The sequence below is a fragment of the Mesoplodon bidens genome (genome assembly GCF_964165515.1).
Source record: "Mesoplodon bidens genome assembly, chromosome: 10".
NCBI classification, from domain to species: Eukaryota; Metazoa; Chordata; class Mammalia; order Artiodactyla; family Ziphiidae; genus Mesoplodon; species Mesoplodon bidens.
In genome coordinates, this window is record NC_138172.1 from 60,554,646 (window position 1) to 60,571,809 (window position 17,164).

Below are 17,164 nucleotides of genomic sequence, written 5' to 3' on the forward strand. Positions count from 1 at the left end.
TGCCACCTCCTTCCTCAGCATGTGCTGGCCGTTATCCCCTTGATAGAGGGTGTGACTGGTGTTGTAGTGACCAGAGTCTGCACTGGATATTGAGCAGGGCCTCTTCTTTGCTCTGTGGTTGTCACAGCTCTGTCGGGGGGCAGGGTCTGCTCCCTCATTGTTGGAGTAGAAGCTCCAAATCTGTTTCTGAGCTGAGGCATGAGGTAGGCAGGACTGGAGCGCTCTTGCTGGGAGAGGATCCACTGAGAATTCCTTCCCCGGAGTTGTCTACTGGGGAGCGTGCTCTGTGGTGCCACCTGTCACCTGTTGTGCAGGCTCACAAAGTACACTGTTGTTGGCTCTGCTCTTGGTCTCACCTCAACCATGGGAATGTCAGCAATTGGACCTGATGTCCCTCAGGCATTGTTTTCAGAAGGCCACCAACACAGATCGCCGAAGTCAGGTCCCAGGCCTGTAGTAGTCATGCACCTGACTCGCCATGGGAGCTGTGGAAGCAGCCCAGCCATGGCCCAGTCCCTGCGTGCACACACCACAAAGCCCACAGCCATTAAGGCCAGACCCGGCCCAGCTGCGGGGGCATCCATTGTCTGCTTGGATGTCCCGCAGGTGCTGAATTTACAAAGCCAGTGGTGGAAGTGTAAATCTGCAGCTTGTGCAGCCATGGGAAGAGATTTCCGCCCTGATTTCCTAAGTTGCGCAGCCCCTGGGGCTTCACTATGATTTCAGCCCCGCCTGTGTGCGGGCAACCTGCTGGCACTTGCTCCCACAGCCTGCTGAGGTGGTGACTGGCACGGGAGCCCACCGAGGCAGCAGCTAGGGCGTGGATGCCTGGCCAGGCAGCAGCTGGGGTATGGGCACCTGCCGAGGTGGCGGCTAGGTTGTGCACTCCCGGAGCCCATGGAGGTAGGGGCCAGCATGTGGAGAAAGAGGCTGTTATGGCACGACCCACCCCTCCCTTCACATGCCACTTGACAACGGCACTTTGCTTCTATAGAGAGCCCGGGCTTCTTCCACATACACCGTCGGTTGCAGTCGTACCACACTCAGCTCCTTCAGGCTGTCTCCGCACAGCCTACCCCAGTCCTCTCCCTGGGATTTTCCTCTTAACCCCGACTCCAGCACCCAGCCCCTGCCCATACCAGTGGATGCACATCTCAGGCTGGGGCACACAGGGAGGTGGCCTGGACCGTCTGTGCAGGTCTCTCTCTGTTCCGCCTGCCCAACAAACCAATTGCTGCACTTTCCTCTAAGCCCCTGAAGCTCCCTTTCTGTCCTGGCTGATCTCCCTGCCAGTGACGGGGTTTTCCCAGATGCGAGAACCTTTCCTTTTCTTCAGCTCCCTCTCAGGGATGCAGGTCCCATCCTGCTTCCTCTCCCCCACCCCTGCTTTCATCCTACCTGGTTATGTGGAGATTTTCCTTGTCCTTTCAGGCGTTTGAGGTCTTCTGCTGGTGTTCAGTAGGTGTTCTGTGAGAACTGTTCATTTGTAGACGTATTTTTGATGTATTTGTGGGAGGAAGTTGAGTTCCACGTCCTTCTACCCTGCCATCTTGATTGAAGCCCCCCCAGATTCTAAATTAAATGCATTATTTGCTGAATTTACTTTCTCTCCATGCTTTCAGTGTAAAAATTCAAACACACTACTATACATAAAATAGGTAAACAACAGGGACCTGCTACTGTACTCAACATCTTTTAATAACTTACAATGGTAAAGAATCTGAAAAAGAATATATGTATAACTGAATCACTGTGCTGTACACTTGAAACTAACCAAACACTGTAAATTAACTATACTTTAATTAAAAAATTAAAAAAAACCAACGCTCCTCAAAGAGCCTCATAGTTCCATTATGGTGAATGAATACCTAGAAACACAGGGCTGAATTGAAAAATCCATCATGCATTTATTAGCAGTGCTGTTTCACTACCTTGTCATCAACGTTCAAAAACAGTCTTGCACCTGAAGGCTCAGGGAAAATACAGAAGCTCTATGTACAGACATATTCTATAGCTTTTGATAAGGTTCTACAGTGATAATTCTTGGAGAAAATAAAATGTCATGAAGAATGGACAAAAAAAGCTTATGGGACAGAAAGCAAATCCAATAACAGGAAATCATATCACTCTTGTCAGGAAGGTGAGATAAGTGGGAAGATAATTTCCTACAGGTGACAAGATTTCCATAGCATCACAGAGCTAATTGCCTATAATGCCAATTAGAGTGAAAAGCCTTAGACCAGGACAATAGCTACCTGTCAAAAAGAAGCTCCATACTGAAAAGGAGGCCAGATGTTCTGGGTAAATAAGTGATTACCTGCATGTAAGTTAGACACCCTTGTGAGAAACACTACCTCTGGGCAGATAGTGTCTTTGGGAGGCCCACTCCCAGGTAATGCTGTGCACCTTCCAGGGCACCTGACAACCAAACCTGCACACCTGTTCAAAACGCACCTTTTGCACACAGTGCTCCTGTCTGTGCATTGAAAGGGCTGCCCCCTCCTCTGCAGCAGGGCCCTCCCTTACTGTTCAGTTTCCTCAGGGAGCAGCACCCTGCCTTCCTGGCTCCGGCCCCTCTGGCTCCCTGCCAGCCTTCTCTCTCCTCCCTTTGCCAACATTAGAAAAGAAGTTAACAAATGGATCTAATTACCACAGTGGTTTGAGGCTTCTCAACTTTCTTTCCCTTCCAGCTGTAAAGATGTCCTCAGACCGAGCTTCACGTTCAGCACGGCTGTCAACTCTGTTTAATGCGCACTTAAATTTAATGTCAAGCTGATGCCTGTGGAAGACCTTGATTAAATTTGCAAACAGTAGACTCTAACCAAACCAGAATTTGAGAGTTGTCTCATTTCGCCTTTCAAGCTTAAAGCCCAGAAGTTTTCTTTTCTTCTTTGCAAAGAATTACAGGAGTTTGCTTGCAAAGACCCTGAGTATCAGTAAGGCAGCAAAGTGTAAGAAGCAAATGCTCCCCATGCTTTTACAGAGAGAAGAAATCCCTCAGCTTAAAATTCTGTATGAATTAAAGATCCTTCCCATTGCTTTATTCTGCTCCCTCTCATTCAAAATCTGTAACTATTCACTTTCACAACTATAATATTATAAGTATTCCTAAAAAGTTTACTTAAAATCTTCCTAGTGTTCTTTTATGCACATTGCAATTAAGAGTTTTATACTGTTTTGGCAGAGTGAAAAACAAAATGAAAGAAATGGGATAGAATCTCCACAAACAATGTCAGTGCTTCTACCAGCTGCAAATTTCCAACCTGGTTTCTGGCTTCGACTGTTTCTTCTTTTGTCTCTGACAATCGTACAGCCTCTCCTCCTTGAAGAGGTAATAAAAGACCAGAAGTTAAAAGAGCCGGAAGGCTCATATTCTTTTTCATTGGCTACTGTTTTGAAAAGAGGCTGCTGGCTTTTGATTTTTCTTTTGAGTTCTTCCTATAACATCTGATTCAAACAGGTCTTTCAAAGAAAACAATCAAAATTGTCTAGACCTGTGAAGCATGAAAAATAAATTGCTTTTTCCAAGTCCACAAACCACCAGAAAGCCATTAATGTCTATCTTCTTACATAAACCTCTAACCCCTATCCTCTAATTTACACACTTCACAAAATATTTATATATTCTTCTGTATAATACATGACAGGAGATCAAGCCTTATTACAAAGAAATGGAACTGGTAATACAACTAATATTTAAACGTGTTATTTTGGAGTTTGACTAGACACAGAACATTCAAGTTCTTGAGGCTGCTAGGATAAAATAGTCAACTCAGACATATCTCCTTACTGTCGAGGGCTCTGAGCTGTTAACTGGTGGGCGCACAGGCTTCAAGAAAGGAGAAAGTGCGGCAGGAGAAAAAGAGAGCCTTGCAAATTGTGCCAGATACGAAATGCCCTGTCCTAAGACTTCTCACTGAGCTACAGTAGTAAGACTGCTGCTTGTTTTTCCCTTCTAATACAACAGAGACCTACCTTTCTATGCTTGGCTTTCCATCACTAACTTAATTCTGTGGTTAAAACAGCCACATGAAGCACTTGTTCTTAACATTAAAAAAAAAAAAGGGGGCGTGGTTTTGCAGTTCATGGATGAAGTGGTTGGCAGTCATTGGATTCCTGCTGAGAATTATACATGATACAAGGAATAGCAGATGATTTCAGAAGGGAGAGATTTATAGAGGTAATTTGTAGTGGAATAACACTATTTCCTGAACTAGGTAATAATTCACAAAAGACAAGCAAAGGTTCAGATAATATCTCATTTAATTATATGTTACTAAATATTCCAAGAAATCTTTGCTCAGCAGCCTAAGATAAAAACCTGATGAGCTGACATTTTTAGGTTCTGATGCTCTGATCCTGTTTAAATCCTTTTCTCATTGCTGCAGTTTCCCACAGGACTTAGAATGTAGTACTTCTAACAGTCCAGCTCTCTGAATGCAATACAGTGTCTCATGTGATTCAAGAGGATAAAGGGCAAAAAGAGTGGATATATGTATATGTATAACTGAATCACTTTGTTGTACATCTGAAACTAACACACACAACACTGTAAATCAACTACACTCCAATAAGAATTAAAAAAAAAAAAAAAGAGGATAAAGGGCAAGTGCCCTTTTCCCCAGGAAAAGAGGACTGCATAGAATGGTGTTTTTACATAATCCAAGGGAGGAGGTGAGGACAGGTTACATTTCAACCTGGGTCTCTCCCCTCTACAAGTCCAAATCCTCTGGGTGAGTGAGCAGAGCCCACAGGGAGGAAATGGTCAGATCAGGGCCTCTCCAAGCACACGGTGCGTTAGCCACTCACCAAGGGTAGAGAGAGAGCAGGGCACTGATCCAGTGCCCCTGGAACCAGCCACAACATCCACCAACTCCACTGCTGGCACCAAAACAGGCATTATTACAAATATGGGAATATTCACCACTGAAGTTGATGAATTTACCAAACCTACTCGGCAGTTCACAGCAACCACAGAAGCAATGAGGTATGGAAGCTAGGGGTGGAATGAAGAAACACTGCAGACTCTCCTTAGAACCTTCTCACCTTAGTGATGGGCTGTTCTCCCCGAGTGAATGGAGACGACAGCGGGTAAGGAGGACCATCACTTTATATAATAAAGTCCTTCTATTTGTTAACAGTATGACTGTACACATTCCGTTTCTCTTAATTCCTGAGTCACAACTCACTTCAGTAAAGTTTGCTACCACTCAAAGGGGTAAAAGTTCTCCTTGCTGATGTGGAATAACCTCAAATGACCAACTCAAGAGAAAAACGAAAAAGAAAAACAGTTTAAAATCTTTACTGGTGATTTGGCAATACCTTGCATATTCCCAAATACCACTTTAAAAGCTGAGGTAATATCTCCTCTGTTACGGCATAATATGACTCACAATTACATGCAGACACACTCATTATACATTTTGATATTTATTGACAAAAATGGTCTAGAAAAGGCCTGGGTCAACATTACAGTGGTTAAGTGTTAAAATAAAAGCTGTTCTTAGTCGTACTGTTTCTAGGGGACTGTAACCAGTCCAGAAAGCTGTTTTATCTCCTAAAACGGGACTTAAATCACACCATTCAAGCGTTAGATTTCAAAAGAAATTCTTCCTCTTCTCTTTTGTCACAGCAAAATATACCAGAGGTCTTTGTTTTTACCTGCAAGGCGGCCTTCCTGCGAAGCGCGTGCACATGCGGATGGATGAAAGGGGTTCGGGTGGAGGGAGAAGGCAGACAAAAAAGAAAAAGATAAAATCGTAAAGTAGGAAATAAAAACTAGTGAGGAAGACAGGCTACCAACTGCCCAGGAATTGTTCACTGAAGCAACTCCTCCAGTCCCTCCAGATCCATTTCCAGAGAGGAGTTGAGTGAGGCCAGAGCAGATGACGCATCCTTGCTTCTCTGGACACTCGGTTTGTGTTGGGGCGTTTCTGGTTGGATGGATTCCTTCTTGACGTCTTTACCTCCACTGAGGATCCGTTGGCTCTCAAAAAAGAACTGGTTTGGATGACTCAAAGAAAAGCCACAATCATCTACCTGTACAGGCAAGCAAATGTGTATCATATTAATACGTAACAAAAGTACAAATAAAGGGACGTCAAGAACCACCCAGACCTCATTCAAAACCTACTCAATACACGAAACACAGATTCTCGTTCAAAACACTCAAACCACTGCTTACATGATTTCACTCACAGGGAGTTTCAGCCACCGCCTGACAGTGACAAATCTTGCGCTCTACGTCCAGCCCAGACCCCTTGCACTTGGCTCTGCTTCCCCACACAACTCCTACCTGCCACCTCAGACAGCTGAAAGGCACATCCAAGCAATGCCTGGCATCTTGTCGGCCAATAAATATTTGTTAAAAAAAAAAAAAAAGAAAAACACGAAAAAAGGAGGGAGGATCTTTCCAGATGAGTTGGGTTTGGAAAGATGAGAGAGTGAAAAGCTGGGATAATGAGGTCCAGGGTGAATCAAGCAGCAGGACCACAGGGGCAGGGTGAAGAGGACTGTCTGGGAAAGCAGGTAGTGCAGGTGGGCTGCTGTGAAAGGCACAGAAAGGGGGTAACAGGAAATAAGGTTGGAAAGACAGGCTGGGGCCAGACCACGGAGAGCCTTGACAACCAGGGTAAGTAGCCTAGACCTAATTTTGTAGGCATCACAGAGTCACTAAAATTCCTTAAGAAGGGGAGTGATGCGATTAAAGATATGTGTAATCTTATGGTAGATTAAAATGGATTAACAGGGAGTTAAAAGTTACCGTCACAGTTCAGGATGAACCTTCTTAACAGCTGGACCCATAAACAGAAACAAGGTCTTTTCTAAGACTTACTTCAGAACCTCAGGATTCTCTGATTCTCTTTAGTCACTTGTTGATACATGTTGGACCAATACTTTTATAATAATTCAGTGTATAGCAGATTGATAGTGTACACACTGATTTAAGACTTACTACCCAGATCACTAAGAACAATTTTTTACCTGCTACTTTGCTGCTTAATTTCAAAATGTTTCCTGAATGTTTTATCTAGGATTTTTTATTAACAATGGAGTCATTTGTGAACTTCTTTATTATATTGTTTTTCACGCAATTCATTAAAAAACTGGGAGATTCAATATAAAGTTTGCATTTTACAAAGTGTTCCATGAAAAGTAAGTTTATTGCCTAGCACGTTTCAATCAGAAGACTTTATGTTTTTTATAAATAGAGAATATTGGAGATTGGAAAGACGTAGGGAATACTTTAAACTGAATCTTCTCCATGTACAGACTAGGAAACTGAGATCCAAAGAGATTTACATGGTTTAGGCAAAGTCATAGAGCACTAGTAATTGGATCTGTCTGAATTAGAATTCAGGCCTTTAGATCACTTAGTTACTCTGAAATCTGTTTTAAGAGGTTTTATGGAAAGTCAAACAAACTTACAATCATATCATTATAAATATTATTTCTAGAGATAAACTTGTCTATAAAGATTATAAAAAACACAGTGGTGTTATTTCATGCAAAAAGAAGCTAGCACCTTTTGTGATACTTAATTACATATCGGATATTTTCTACACCTTGCTTCAAGTTGTTAAAAATGTCAATATATCTATCACAGAAGATGACTCTGTGGATTAAAGTGAATGATTAGATTTCAATGTGGACAAAATGAAATATGGTAATCTTTATACTAAGCCTCAGTTTCCTCCCCCATGAAATGGAGGTAATAATAGCAGCTATGTCATAGGGTTGCTAAACCAAATAAATATGAGTGTAAAAAGAAAGAGTTGTTGGTTCTATGAAGTCTAAATTAAATGCTTGGAAAGACTCAAGAAAGGCAAGTTACTTAAAAAAAAACCAAAAAAAACCCGAACTTCCCAAAAGATAGGGAGAAAGATCAGATTGCTTTGTATTATAATTAAGTTCCTTTTCCACTTTAAAGAAACCAAAACTGGGGATTCCCTGGTGGCGCAGTGGCTGAGAGTCCGCCTGCCGATGCAGGGGACACGGGTTCGTGCCCCAGTCCGGGAAGATCCCACATGCCGCGGAGCGGCTAGGCCCGTGAGCCATGGCCGCTGAGCCTGTGCGTCCGGGGCCTATGCTCTGCAACAGGAGAGGCCACAACAGTGAGAGGCCCGCGTACCGCAAAATAAATATATAAATAAATAAAAATAAAGAAACCAGAACTGGAAATTGGTGATGGTGTATTATGCATATGGTTTTTGAAAAAAAATGATCATTCAAATTCCAATCCCAAACCTACATTCAAACAAAAGACCCTGCCCTGATATCAAAAGATTAGTAAACAAATGGCATTCAAATGTTTTACCTTTAAAATGTAATGTTTAAAAAATACATATTTTTTATGACTGCCCATTTTAATTGATACTTTTATTAACCAACTACAACAATGCCAAGGGTCTTGAAATGAGGGCCTGTAACCATGGTTCTGTATGATGTCATGTTTCTCAATTTCTCTCTTAGGTCTGCAATCACCCTTTCTTACCTCATTTTGTTAAGTAAGCTCATTTTACCAAACATCTATTAAGATGCCTGGTAGCATGATGAACTTATGAAGAGTTTCCTTCTGTTTACTGGATTGTATTTCTTCTAGGATGGGTTCTTTCTTTTGAGTGTTTTCCTTCTTTCACTTTTATTTTTGCCTGAAGGAAGTTATCTTTCATTTTTCTCAGGAAAATAAAATTAGGGATTTTTAGGGAGGAAGGGGAGAAGCATAAACCAAATAGAATGAAAATAGATTTTACTTTAAAATTAATTAGTAAAAAGAATAGAGAAAGAGATTTACCCACATCTAAATCTCACATTTCACTTATTATTGCTTCAAAGTCAGCAGCTCTTTCCTTTACTCCTCAAAAAAAAAAAAAAAAAAAAAAGCAATATTCAGTTTGCTTCATTCTATATTTGGAAATACTAAGTGAGAATTTTCACAATTTTGTCTGTTATGAATCTTGTTTCTTTCCTTGCCTTTTTTCTTGTTTGGTTGCTATGCGTGATGTTTTTTCTTTGTGGTTGATGATTTTTTTATTATGTTTTGTACATTTTGTTAAATACTGGGAGAGGGAAATTCTGTGATGCATCTTCATTCTGTCCTGTTATCTTGGAAGTCCCAAAGTACCATAAAGAGCTAAAACAAGACTGGTAGAAGAAAGAAGTGGGATGGAGCCCTTTATAGGCTACATTATAAATTTTGGATTTCACCTGAAGAGCGATGGGGAAGGCTTTTAAAGTTTTTTTTAAAAGCAGGCTACTGAAATGATCAGGTTTTTCTGTTTTAAAGATCACCCTAGCAGCTGTGTGGAGGAGAAAGAACTGAGCGGGTGCATGTGTGCAGCTGCTGGTAAAGGAGTCAAGAAGGCACTGCAGTGAGTGACCCACATGAGAGACGGTGGGGCTCCCAGCCCAGGGTTTTAACTGATCTCCACAATGATCCTGAGTGATGATTACAAAGCTTAAATGCACTTGGTATATACCATTTAAGATTGCAGGAAAATGTGTGATAGATTTTAACAAGATTTTTGTAGAGATTTCTATGGTGAAAAGAGAATTATACTCAGCTATTTGCAAAATAAGTATTCAGAATGACTCAGCGCTTAAAGAGATCTATTTCTAAAGAAACTATTTTCAATTAAAATCCAGAGTTTAATCTATACAAGGCCTAGTGTTTTCATTTACAAATGGAGTATGCCAAAAGAAAAAAAAAATTCACTTCAACATAAAACATTGTTCCCTAAAAATACTGAGGAAAACAGATTTCAAGCAGGCCAGCTTTTGATATCTACTAAGTGAATCTCTCTCAAACATGAGCTTGGAATGAGCATGTTCTGCACACAATGACCTTCACACAAACACAGGTCTCATATTTCTGCCACAGAAAATGTGGATTTTGAAGGACTGGAAGCAATACTGTTTTACCTATGGGATGTTTGGGTTTTAATCAAGAGGTTTTGCAATGACAGCTTATAATGAGGCAGCTGGTCTTACCAAAAAAGCCATATGGAACCATTGCAGCACTGCTGTAAATGTTATCAGTTAACTGGTTCATTTTCAAAACTTTCATTAAAGTGAGTTTAATCAGAGGCTTCAAGAAAATAAACATAGGAGGGGTTTGTTTCGGGGGGAGGGGAGGAGAATGGCAGAAACATGAAATAAAAATATTCTATTTTTAAATTAAATTAGAAAAACTAATAAGCAAAGAGATATTCACAACAAAAAATCTATAGTGAGACATCTAGTGGATGCAAACAGCCTTTTTATTCCCTTGATTTATATGTGGCTTAAAGTAGACTACTTCTATATGGGGGAGGATTTAGACATATGTCTTTTTAATATCTTCATTAATCTAAGGTAAGTTTTAAAAATTGGCTATAGTAGTAATACTCTTGCAGGAATAATCAATAGGAGAGATGCTACAAAAGCAGGTTTGAGAAATAAAAAAGCACTTCTTACTTTTTAGTGATGTCACAAACTCAAGTGTTTAAATCTAATTTTCGTATCTTCTCTACAAAAAAGGAAAGAGATTGAATAATAGACCTCAATTTGTTAAAGTTCTAAGGCTTCTTAATTAAAAGGGTCCACAAATAATTAAGAACACATATTAAATTAAAACTCTCAAGCTGAGCAAGCAAATTAAAGAATACAGTCTACAAGGGAAAGAGTTTGCAAAGATGATGCTGAAAATACCAAAGAGATGTGGCTTAGCTGTTGAGATTCCTATTCTGACAAAACTGATGAGAATCTGTTGTTGTTGTTTACTACTATATTGATGTTTAGTCCTTTCAACTGTGTGAAAATAAAATTTTTATGTTTTTAAATAAAAACACTATTTTCAACAGTTAGGTGTAATAGTAAGAGGACTGGACCCACGGCCCAGAGCAGACCAGGGTTCTGGCTCCAGACTTCCCACTAACCAGCTGTGGTCCCTAGGGCATCATGCCGAATCACTAGGCCTGTTTATTTTTTACCATAAACTATGAAGGCTGCATCATGAATCTAGACAGGAATATACTAATGGCCTCCACAGCTGTTATTATAAATACAGTCCCAGGTTTTACAGAACAGCAGTCAGGGTTAGATCATGAGCTCTAGATGAGGTCTTCGACAGCCTGGTTCAAATTTAAGCTCCACTCCTTAGAACCTTAGGCTCTCAGCCTCTCTAAGCTTTGTCATGATGGGGATGCAAATCGTGCCCAGCTGTGGTCTGCAGTGTGGATCAAAGGAGCCAGTGTGTCCAGGGCACTAACTGCTGGGCCTGGCACATGTGAAGGGTTCTGTAGGTGTTGGCTGATATTACCATTATTATTTTCATTATTATCAGTGATGTTATATTTTTGCTATGAAATATGTAAGAAATTCTGCAATTATATAACCACGAAAGAAAAGTTATTTCATGAAAACTAGAAAACATAAAAGTGATTATAAAACTTAGCATATTGTAGGGACTTCCCTGACAGTCCAGTGGTTAAGACTCCGTGCTTCCAATGCAGGGGGCACAGCTTCGATCCCTGGTCAGGGAACTAAGACCCCACATGCTGTGCGGCGAGGCCAAAAAAAAAAAAAAACTTAGCACATCGTGGTAGCTGATGATGAATTCAATACATGCAGCATCTTTTTTGGGAAGGTCACGAATCCCTTTGAAACCTGATAAATGCTCGATTCCAAAAACGCACATATGTACTTAGAGAAAAAAATGTTTCAAGAGGTGCATGGACCTCTGGTGCATTCTTGGCTGTCTTTCCTAGGTTAGGAAGCCATGAAAAGGAACAGTACTTGCAAACTGGGGGTCTGTGAGCTAAGTCGACCTGCAGATGTGCTGTTGGCCTGCACATGGCCTTAAAATTGTCAATGTGAACGTCTCTAACAGCATGACTTCTTCAGTGGTGTTCATCTCAGGCAGTTTCACTTTTTTGGGTTATCTGCCTGACCCCTGCAGGCCTCTGAGTTTGTGACCTATGCTTTACACCTCTCAGGACCTACTAGCAGGCCTTTTGTATAGGAGGCTGGCAAGAAAACAACCAAACACATTTCCCTGACTCTCTTGCAGCTAGGGGTCCACTGTGTAACCTAGGTCGCCATGCAGATAAACACAAGACTTGGGAACTAGATTAGGGTAACGTGAGTTGGCAACCACAAGTAAAAGCATCCAGTTTTCTACAAGAAAGATGGCAAAAGCCTTTGGTTCTTCTGGATAGCTGAAGCCAGTGTTCCAGACCTACTCTGAGAAGTGGTTACCTAAGGCCTGTGGGTCCAGTCCAGCCCAGAATTTGCTCCTGTAAATAAAGTTCTACTGGGACAGAAGCATGCCCGCGCCTTCACACACCGTCTGGGCTGCTTTTGCACGAGAGCAGTATGGAAGCAGCTTTGACAGGGAACACATGGACCACAAAGCTTCAAACTTTCACGACCTGGCCCTTCACAGAAAGTTTGCCAACACTTGGTTTTATCCCTAGAAGTGGAGTGGTGGGTGGGAGCCATAGTAAGATTTTCTCAGGATGTAGCTTCTCTTAGTTACAATATTCCTGGCTCTGTAGCATCCAAGCTTAATTCCCTGGCCCTTCTATAAATTCTATAAGCAACCTCATACCGTGTAATAATTCCCTTTCTACTGAAAACAGCTGGAGTGGTTTCTACTGCTACAGCAAAAAATCCTGAATGAAACACAGAGTAACAAAAGACAAAGGATCAGGTTACAAAGTTTAAAAATTTACTTACATTATGTGTCATCTCGAAGAACTTCTGACAGGCTACCTGGTAATGTGTCCCTTTTACTAAATCCAAAATCTAAAATGAAGGGAAAAAAGAGAAAGAAAAATTAGAAATTAAGTTTCTAAACCACTGTAGCTCCTGGTTGCCAGCCTTTTCATAATCTTCATTCCAGACAGGAAATGCATTAAATCAGGTAGCATGCTGTACCCCTGCAGCCTGGACACTGTGATAATTTTGACATCATACAGTAGCTGTTTAGGTTGGCATTAAACCACTGATGACAAGAGATAGTAAGTGATCTTGCTGACCTACCAAATGTGAATTTCAGTAACTTTACCTTGACAACAAGATGAAAACAGATCCTAGTATTATGGCTTCGACAGTTATTGTCAGAATATCATATTGCAACATCTCTTCCAAAACTGTAGATATAAATCTAGTAATCTAAATGGTTGGTGCATGAAGCAATCAAGTATACTATTTAGATTTTTATTTTCCACATTACCAGTTTGTACAGATACAGCATAAAATACAGGTGTGTGCCCATCAGAAAAATTTAATGTAAACCCTTTGGATGAGTATCTGTGCAGAGGGAATGCTTTTGCCTTCAATCAGATTTGTTATTTTTTGAAATGAAGTTATTTCTAGTAAAGCTCAGCAGAATGTGAGAGTAAACAGTCTATTCTGACCACCTATTAGGAACATCACCCTATCTTTTGTAAATACAATTTGCTTTCCAATTCTACTTCATGTAATCTCTTCAGAACGGCACAAACTCCCATCCTTATCAGCAGACTGCAATGACAGTTGAAATTCGTAAAGTTTTATCACCTTTATCACCTCCCCTGACAAATAAATAGAATATATATTTGGCCTGTTGATAAAACACAGTAAAATGCTGAAATTAACAGACAGCCTCAAATGAAGGAAAAAATAATTCTGGAGAAATGTTAATTTCTATCCCTTTTCAAAAGGCTGACCTTCCTATGACAAAAAGAAATGTACATGAAGTCTCAAATTCTTGCTATCCTCATTACTGAATATAGCTTACAACTTTTAACAGATACATACAAAAAATTACAGTGCAGAATGGGCATCACATTATACTGACAAGAGTATGCTTAAAAGAACTGTTTCTCTCTGACTGTCTTATAGATTACATTTCTAAATTTCAGGTCACCTTTTATTAAATCCTATGTGAAAGACCTGTGTAAATGCCAACCAATCACAGCACCCAGGATTCTGCCTGTCTGCCTATTTGAACTGTCTACTATTCTTGAATTATTAGAGCAAAAGTGAAAAATAAATCAGTTTTAAATGAATGACTATAAACTTTTAAAATGAAGAAAGTCAAAAAGTTTTTAAAGTAATTCTAACATTCTGAGCTCATATTTGCCTACGTTTTTACACATAGATAATTCAAACTGTGCTGAGATAAACTTGCAGTTGAGTACTGGCAAACATCAGTGATACCAAGGTATGAATATCTATGAATTACAATTTTGGAGAAGCAAGGACTTCAAACATAAACTTAAGTTTAAATGATGCCATAAATTACCTGAAGAGAAAATGAATTCACAGAAATAGACAAAAATCCCAACTGTATGGTATGTAATAAACTCCCTTTATTTAAAAACAAAACAATGAATCTAACATCTTATTCTGTGTATATACATTTCTTGTTTATATATATACATATATATGGTATATTTAGATATCTTCCTTGCAAAATAAATATGTAACATTATATATAACAATCTAATATATATGTTTGGGAAACATGCTATAAAGAAATACTTATAAGAACCATACTAATAAAAATACCTAGTTGGGTGACATACACATATACAAAAGTTATTATGGGAAATTGACAGAGAAGCCACAGAATGTGAGAAAAGCTGATGTATCTTGAAATTTTAGGTTCCATCAAAAAATTAAATTTAGATTAATCACACAACAATCCCCTCTCCACCCCATCCCCTACTCCACTCCAGAGACTAGGCTCTTCCTTAAGGAAAATCATTCACTTTTCCTCTGACATTTTTCTTCATCTTTCTAGGAAGAATTTTTATTTGAAGTTTTCTTGCAAATTCATAAATAAATCATTTGCCTATCTATCCTTAAACAACTTCACCTATCATGTTGCAGCACATTTGAGTGGATGAAAGATTCTGCACAGATGTAGAGGTGTAATGGGGATAGGAGGCAACAGGGTGTTTTTCACTGGCTAGGAAAGCTGTTCAGAGGAAGATAAATTGAGTGCCAAGGAGAAGAGAGAGGGAAGAAGAAAGATAGCAACTAACAGGTCAGGGAGACAGTAAGTGAGCCAAAAGGAGAAACCTGAGAGAAAGACTGCTCTGAGGTGACTGGGTATTACTGGTAGGGACTGTCTTCATTTCTCAGACGAAAAAATATACCCTCTTAAAATAGGGGAGTGTGTCTGTCTAGTGTAGGCCATTTAACTGCAGAAGAATTAAAAACTGAAAAATCATATGCAACTGAATGATCTTGTTTTCCTTAAGAGAGTTTTTCCTTAAAAAACTTACATGTTTTAAATTAAGACAGAACTTCCCTGGCGGCGCAGTGGTTAAGAATCCACCTGCCTATGCAGGGGACATGGGTTTGAGCCCTGTTCCGGGAAGATCCCACATGCTGCGGAGCAACTAAGCCCGTGTGCCACAAATACTGAACCTGCACTCTAGAGCCCGTGACCCACAACTACTGAGCCCACGTGCCAAAACTACTGAAGCCCGCACGCCTATAGCCCGTGCTCCGCAACAAGAGAAGCCACCGCAATGAGAAGCCCACGCACTACAACGAAGAGTAGCCCCCGCTCACTGCAACTAGAGAAAGCCGGCGTACAGCAATGAAGACCCAATGCAGCCAAAAATAAATAAAATAAATAAAATTTTAAAAATAAAGATAGAAAATGTGAAATATTACTAAAAAGAAGTCCAACAACAAATAAAAATATATACTTTAGTTTCCCATTACGATCTACATTAAAGAGATACAGGAAAAACAAGGAAGGGTCTTGGACACTGAATGAGGTTTGGTTTTCCTGAGTGGAACAGGGAGCTGCTGCAGTGCTCTAAGCACTGGAGTGGAGCGGACGACTCACATTTTCACAGGATGTTCTGCCTGCTGTGCTGGGGGAGGGGTGGAGAGTGAGCTCATTCACTGCAAGAGTCTAGGGGGACAGACAAGGGGGCCTGGACCAGGTGCTGACAGTCGTTGTGGGGAGAAGGAGTGCAATTAGAGACAGAAGCATTTCCCACTTTGTGGCCATGGGCTGTTTTTTTGGTTTTTTTGCAGTGTGCGGGCCTCTCACTGTTGTGGCCTCTCCCGTTGTGGAGCACAGGCTCCGGACGCGCAGGCTCAGTGGCCATGGCTCACGGGCCCAGCCACTCCGCGGCATGTGGGATCCTCCCAGACAGGGGCATGAACCCGTGTCCCCTGCATCGGCAGGCGGACTCTCAACCACTGCGCCACCAGGGAAGCCCCATGGGCTGTTTTTGAAAAACAGCTGTTCTATGTGAAAACACTCCACAAGGGCCTGTCCCCCCATGTTCTGGAGTAAAGAATCCTCTCCCTACCCCAACTGACTTCCTAAATAAAATGCAGTAAGATGCCCACATATCAGTAGGAACTAGCATGTAAAATAATGTAAAACACCACAAATCCGCTTACTAGTCGCTAGGCAACGTGATGAGTAAGAGCGTGAGGCCTCAAGCTCCCTGGAGTCAGCACCCACCCCCTGCTGACTTCAGCCTTTGCACAGGTGAGTCTGCTGCTCTGCTGTCTGCACACAGCACAACTGCAGACCACCCCTGCACCTTCTCTTCTTAAATTTTCTGATACAAACACCCCTGGCAAACACTGTATTAAGATATCCCACAGGTACGTCTATTTTGAGGATGGTGCTGGTGCCACGTGCTGATGGTTGGGTGACTCCAGGGCAGGAAAGACAAAGCTAACAATCAACAGGAAGGGAAAGGAGAAGTGGGGTGTGAGCAAGACACTAAAATGTAGTTCGTCAAACAGGAGCAAAAACCGAAATGTGGCAATGAAACACCAAAAGCCAAGAGGGACAGATGTCCAGAGGGCTGTGTAATGGAACTTGGAGTCAAAGCTTCAATTCTCTGCGATATGTCTAAACAGCACTGGAAGAACTCAGAGACACTGAGAAGGCTGACTGCCAACTTGGCCGGGCTGACCAGGGAGGGGTCTACAGCAACGTCTGAAACGCATGACAGCTGTGCTCACTAAGCCATCCTTCCTTCCTGAAATTCAGGGTCTTAGGAAGAGTTGGTCTCATTCAGAATTCAAATTTTTTGTGTAGTCATAATTCAAGTGACCTTTTTTTAAAGTGCTAAGTTTTAACAGAAGAGTCCGTGTCCCTGAGCTGTGGACAGATATGCCTGACTCATAGCCAGACGACTGTTGAGCTTGA

General features: G+C 41.1%; 1 protein-coding gene across 2 annotated transcripts in view; it reads right to left on the minus strand.

Moving 5' to 3' along the window:
* Positions 1-5,414: 5,414 nt before the first annotated feature.
* The window catches only part of PRIM2 (DNA primase subunit 2), a 276,717-nt gene continuing 264,967 nt past the window's right edge, over positions 5,415-17,164 (minus strand). For both annotated transcript variants that reach the window (XM_081246598.1, XM_081246597.1), the window contains exons 13-14: positions 12,718-12,786; positions 5,415-6,039 (exon numbers count right to left, since the gene is read on the minus strand). In XM_081246598.1, the coding sequence (XP_081102724.1) occupies positions 5,818-6,039; positions 12,718-12,786 (291 nt within the window). In that variant the 3' untranslated portion in view covers positions 5,415-5,817. The remainder of the gene's footprint in view (positions 6,040-12,717; positions 12,787-17,164) is intronic.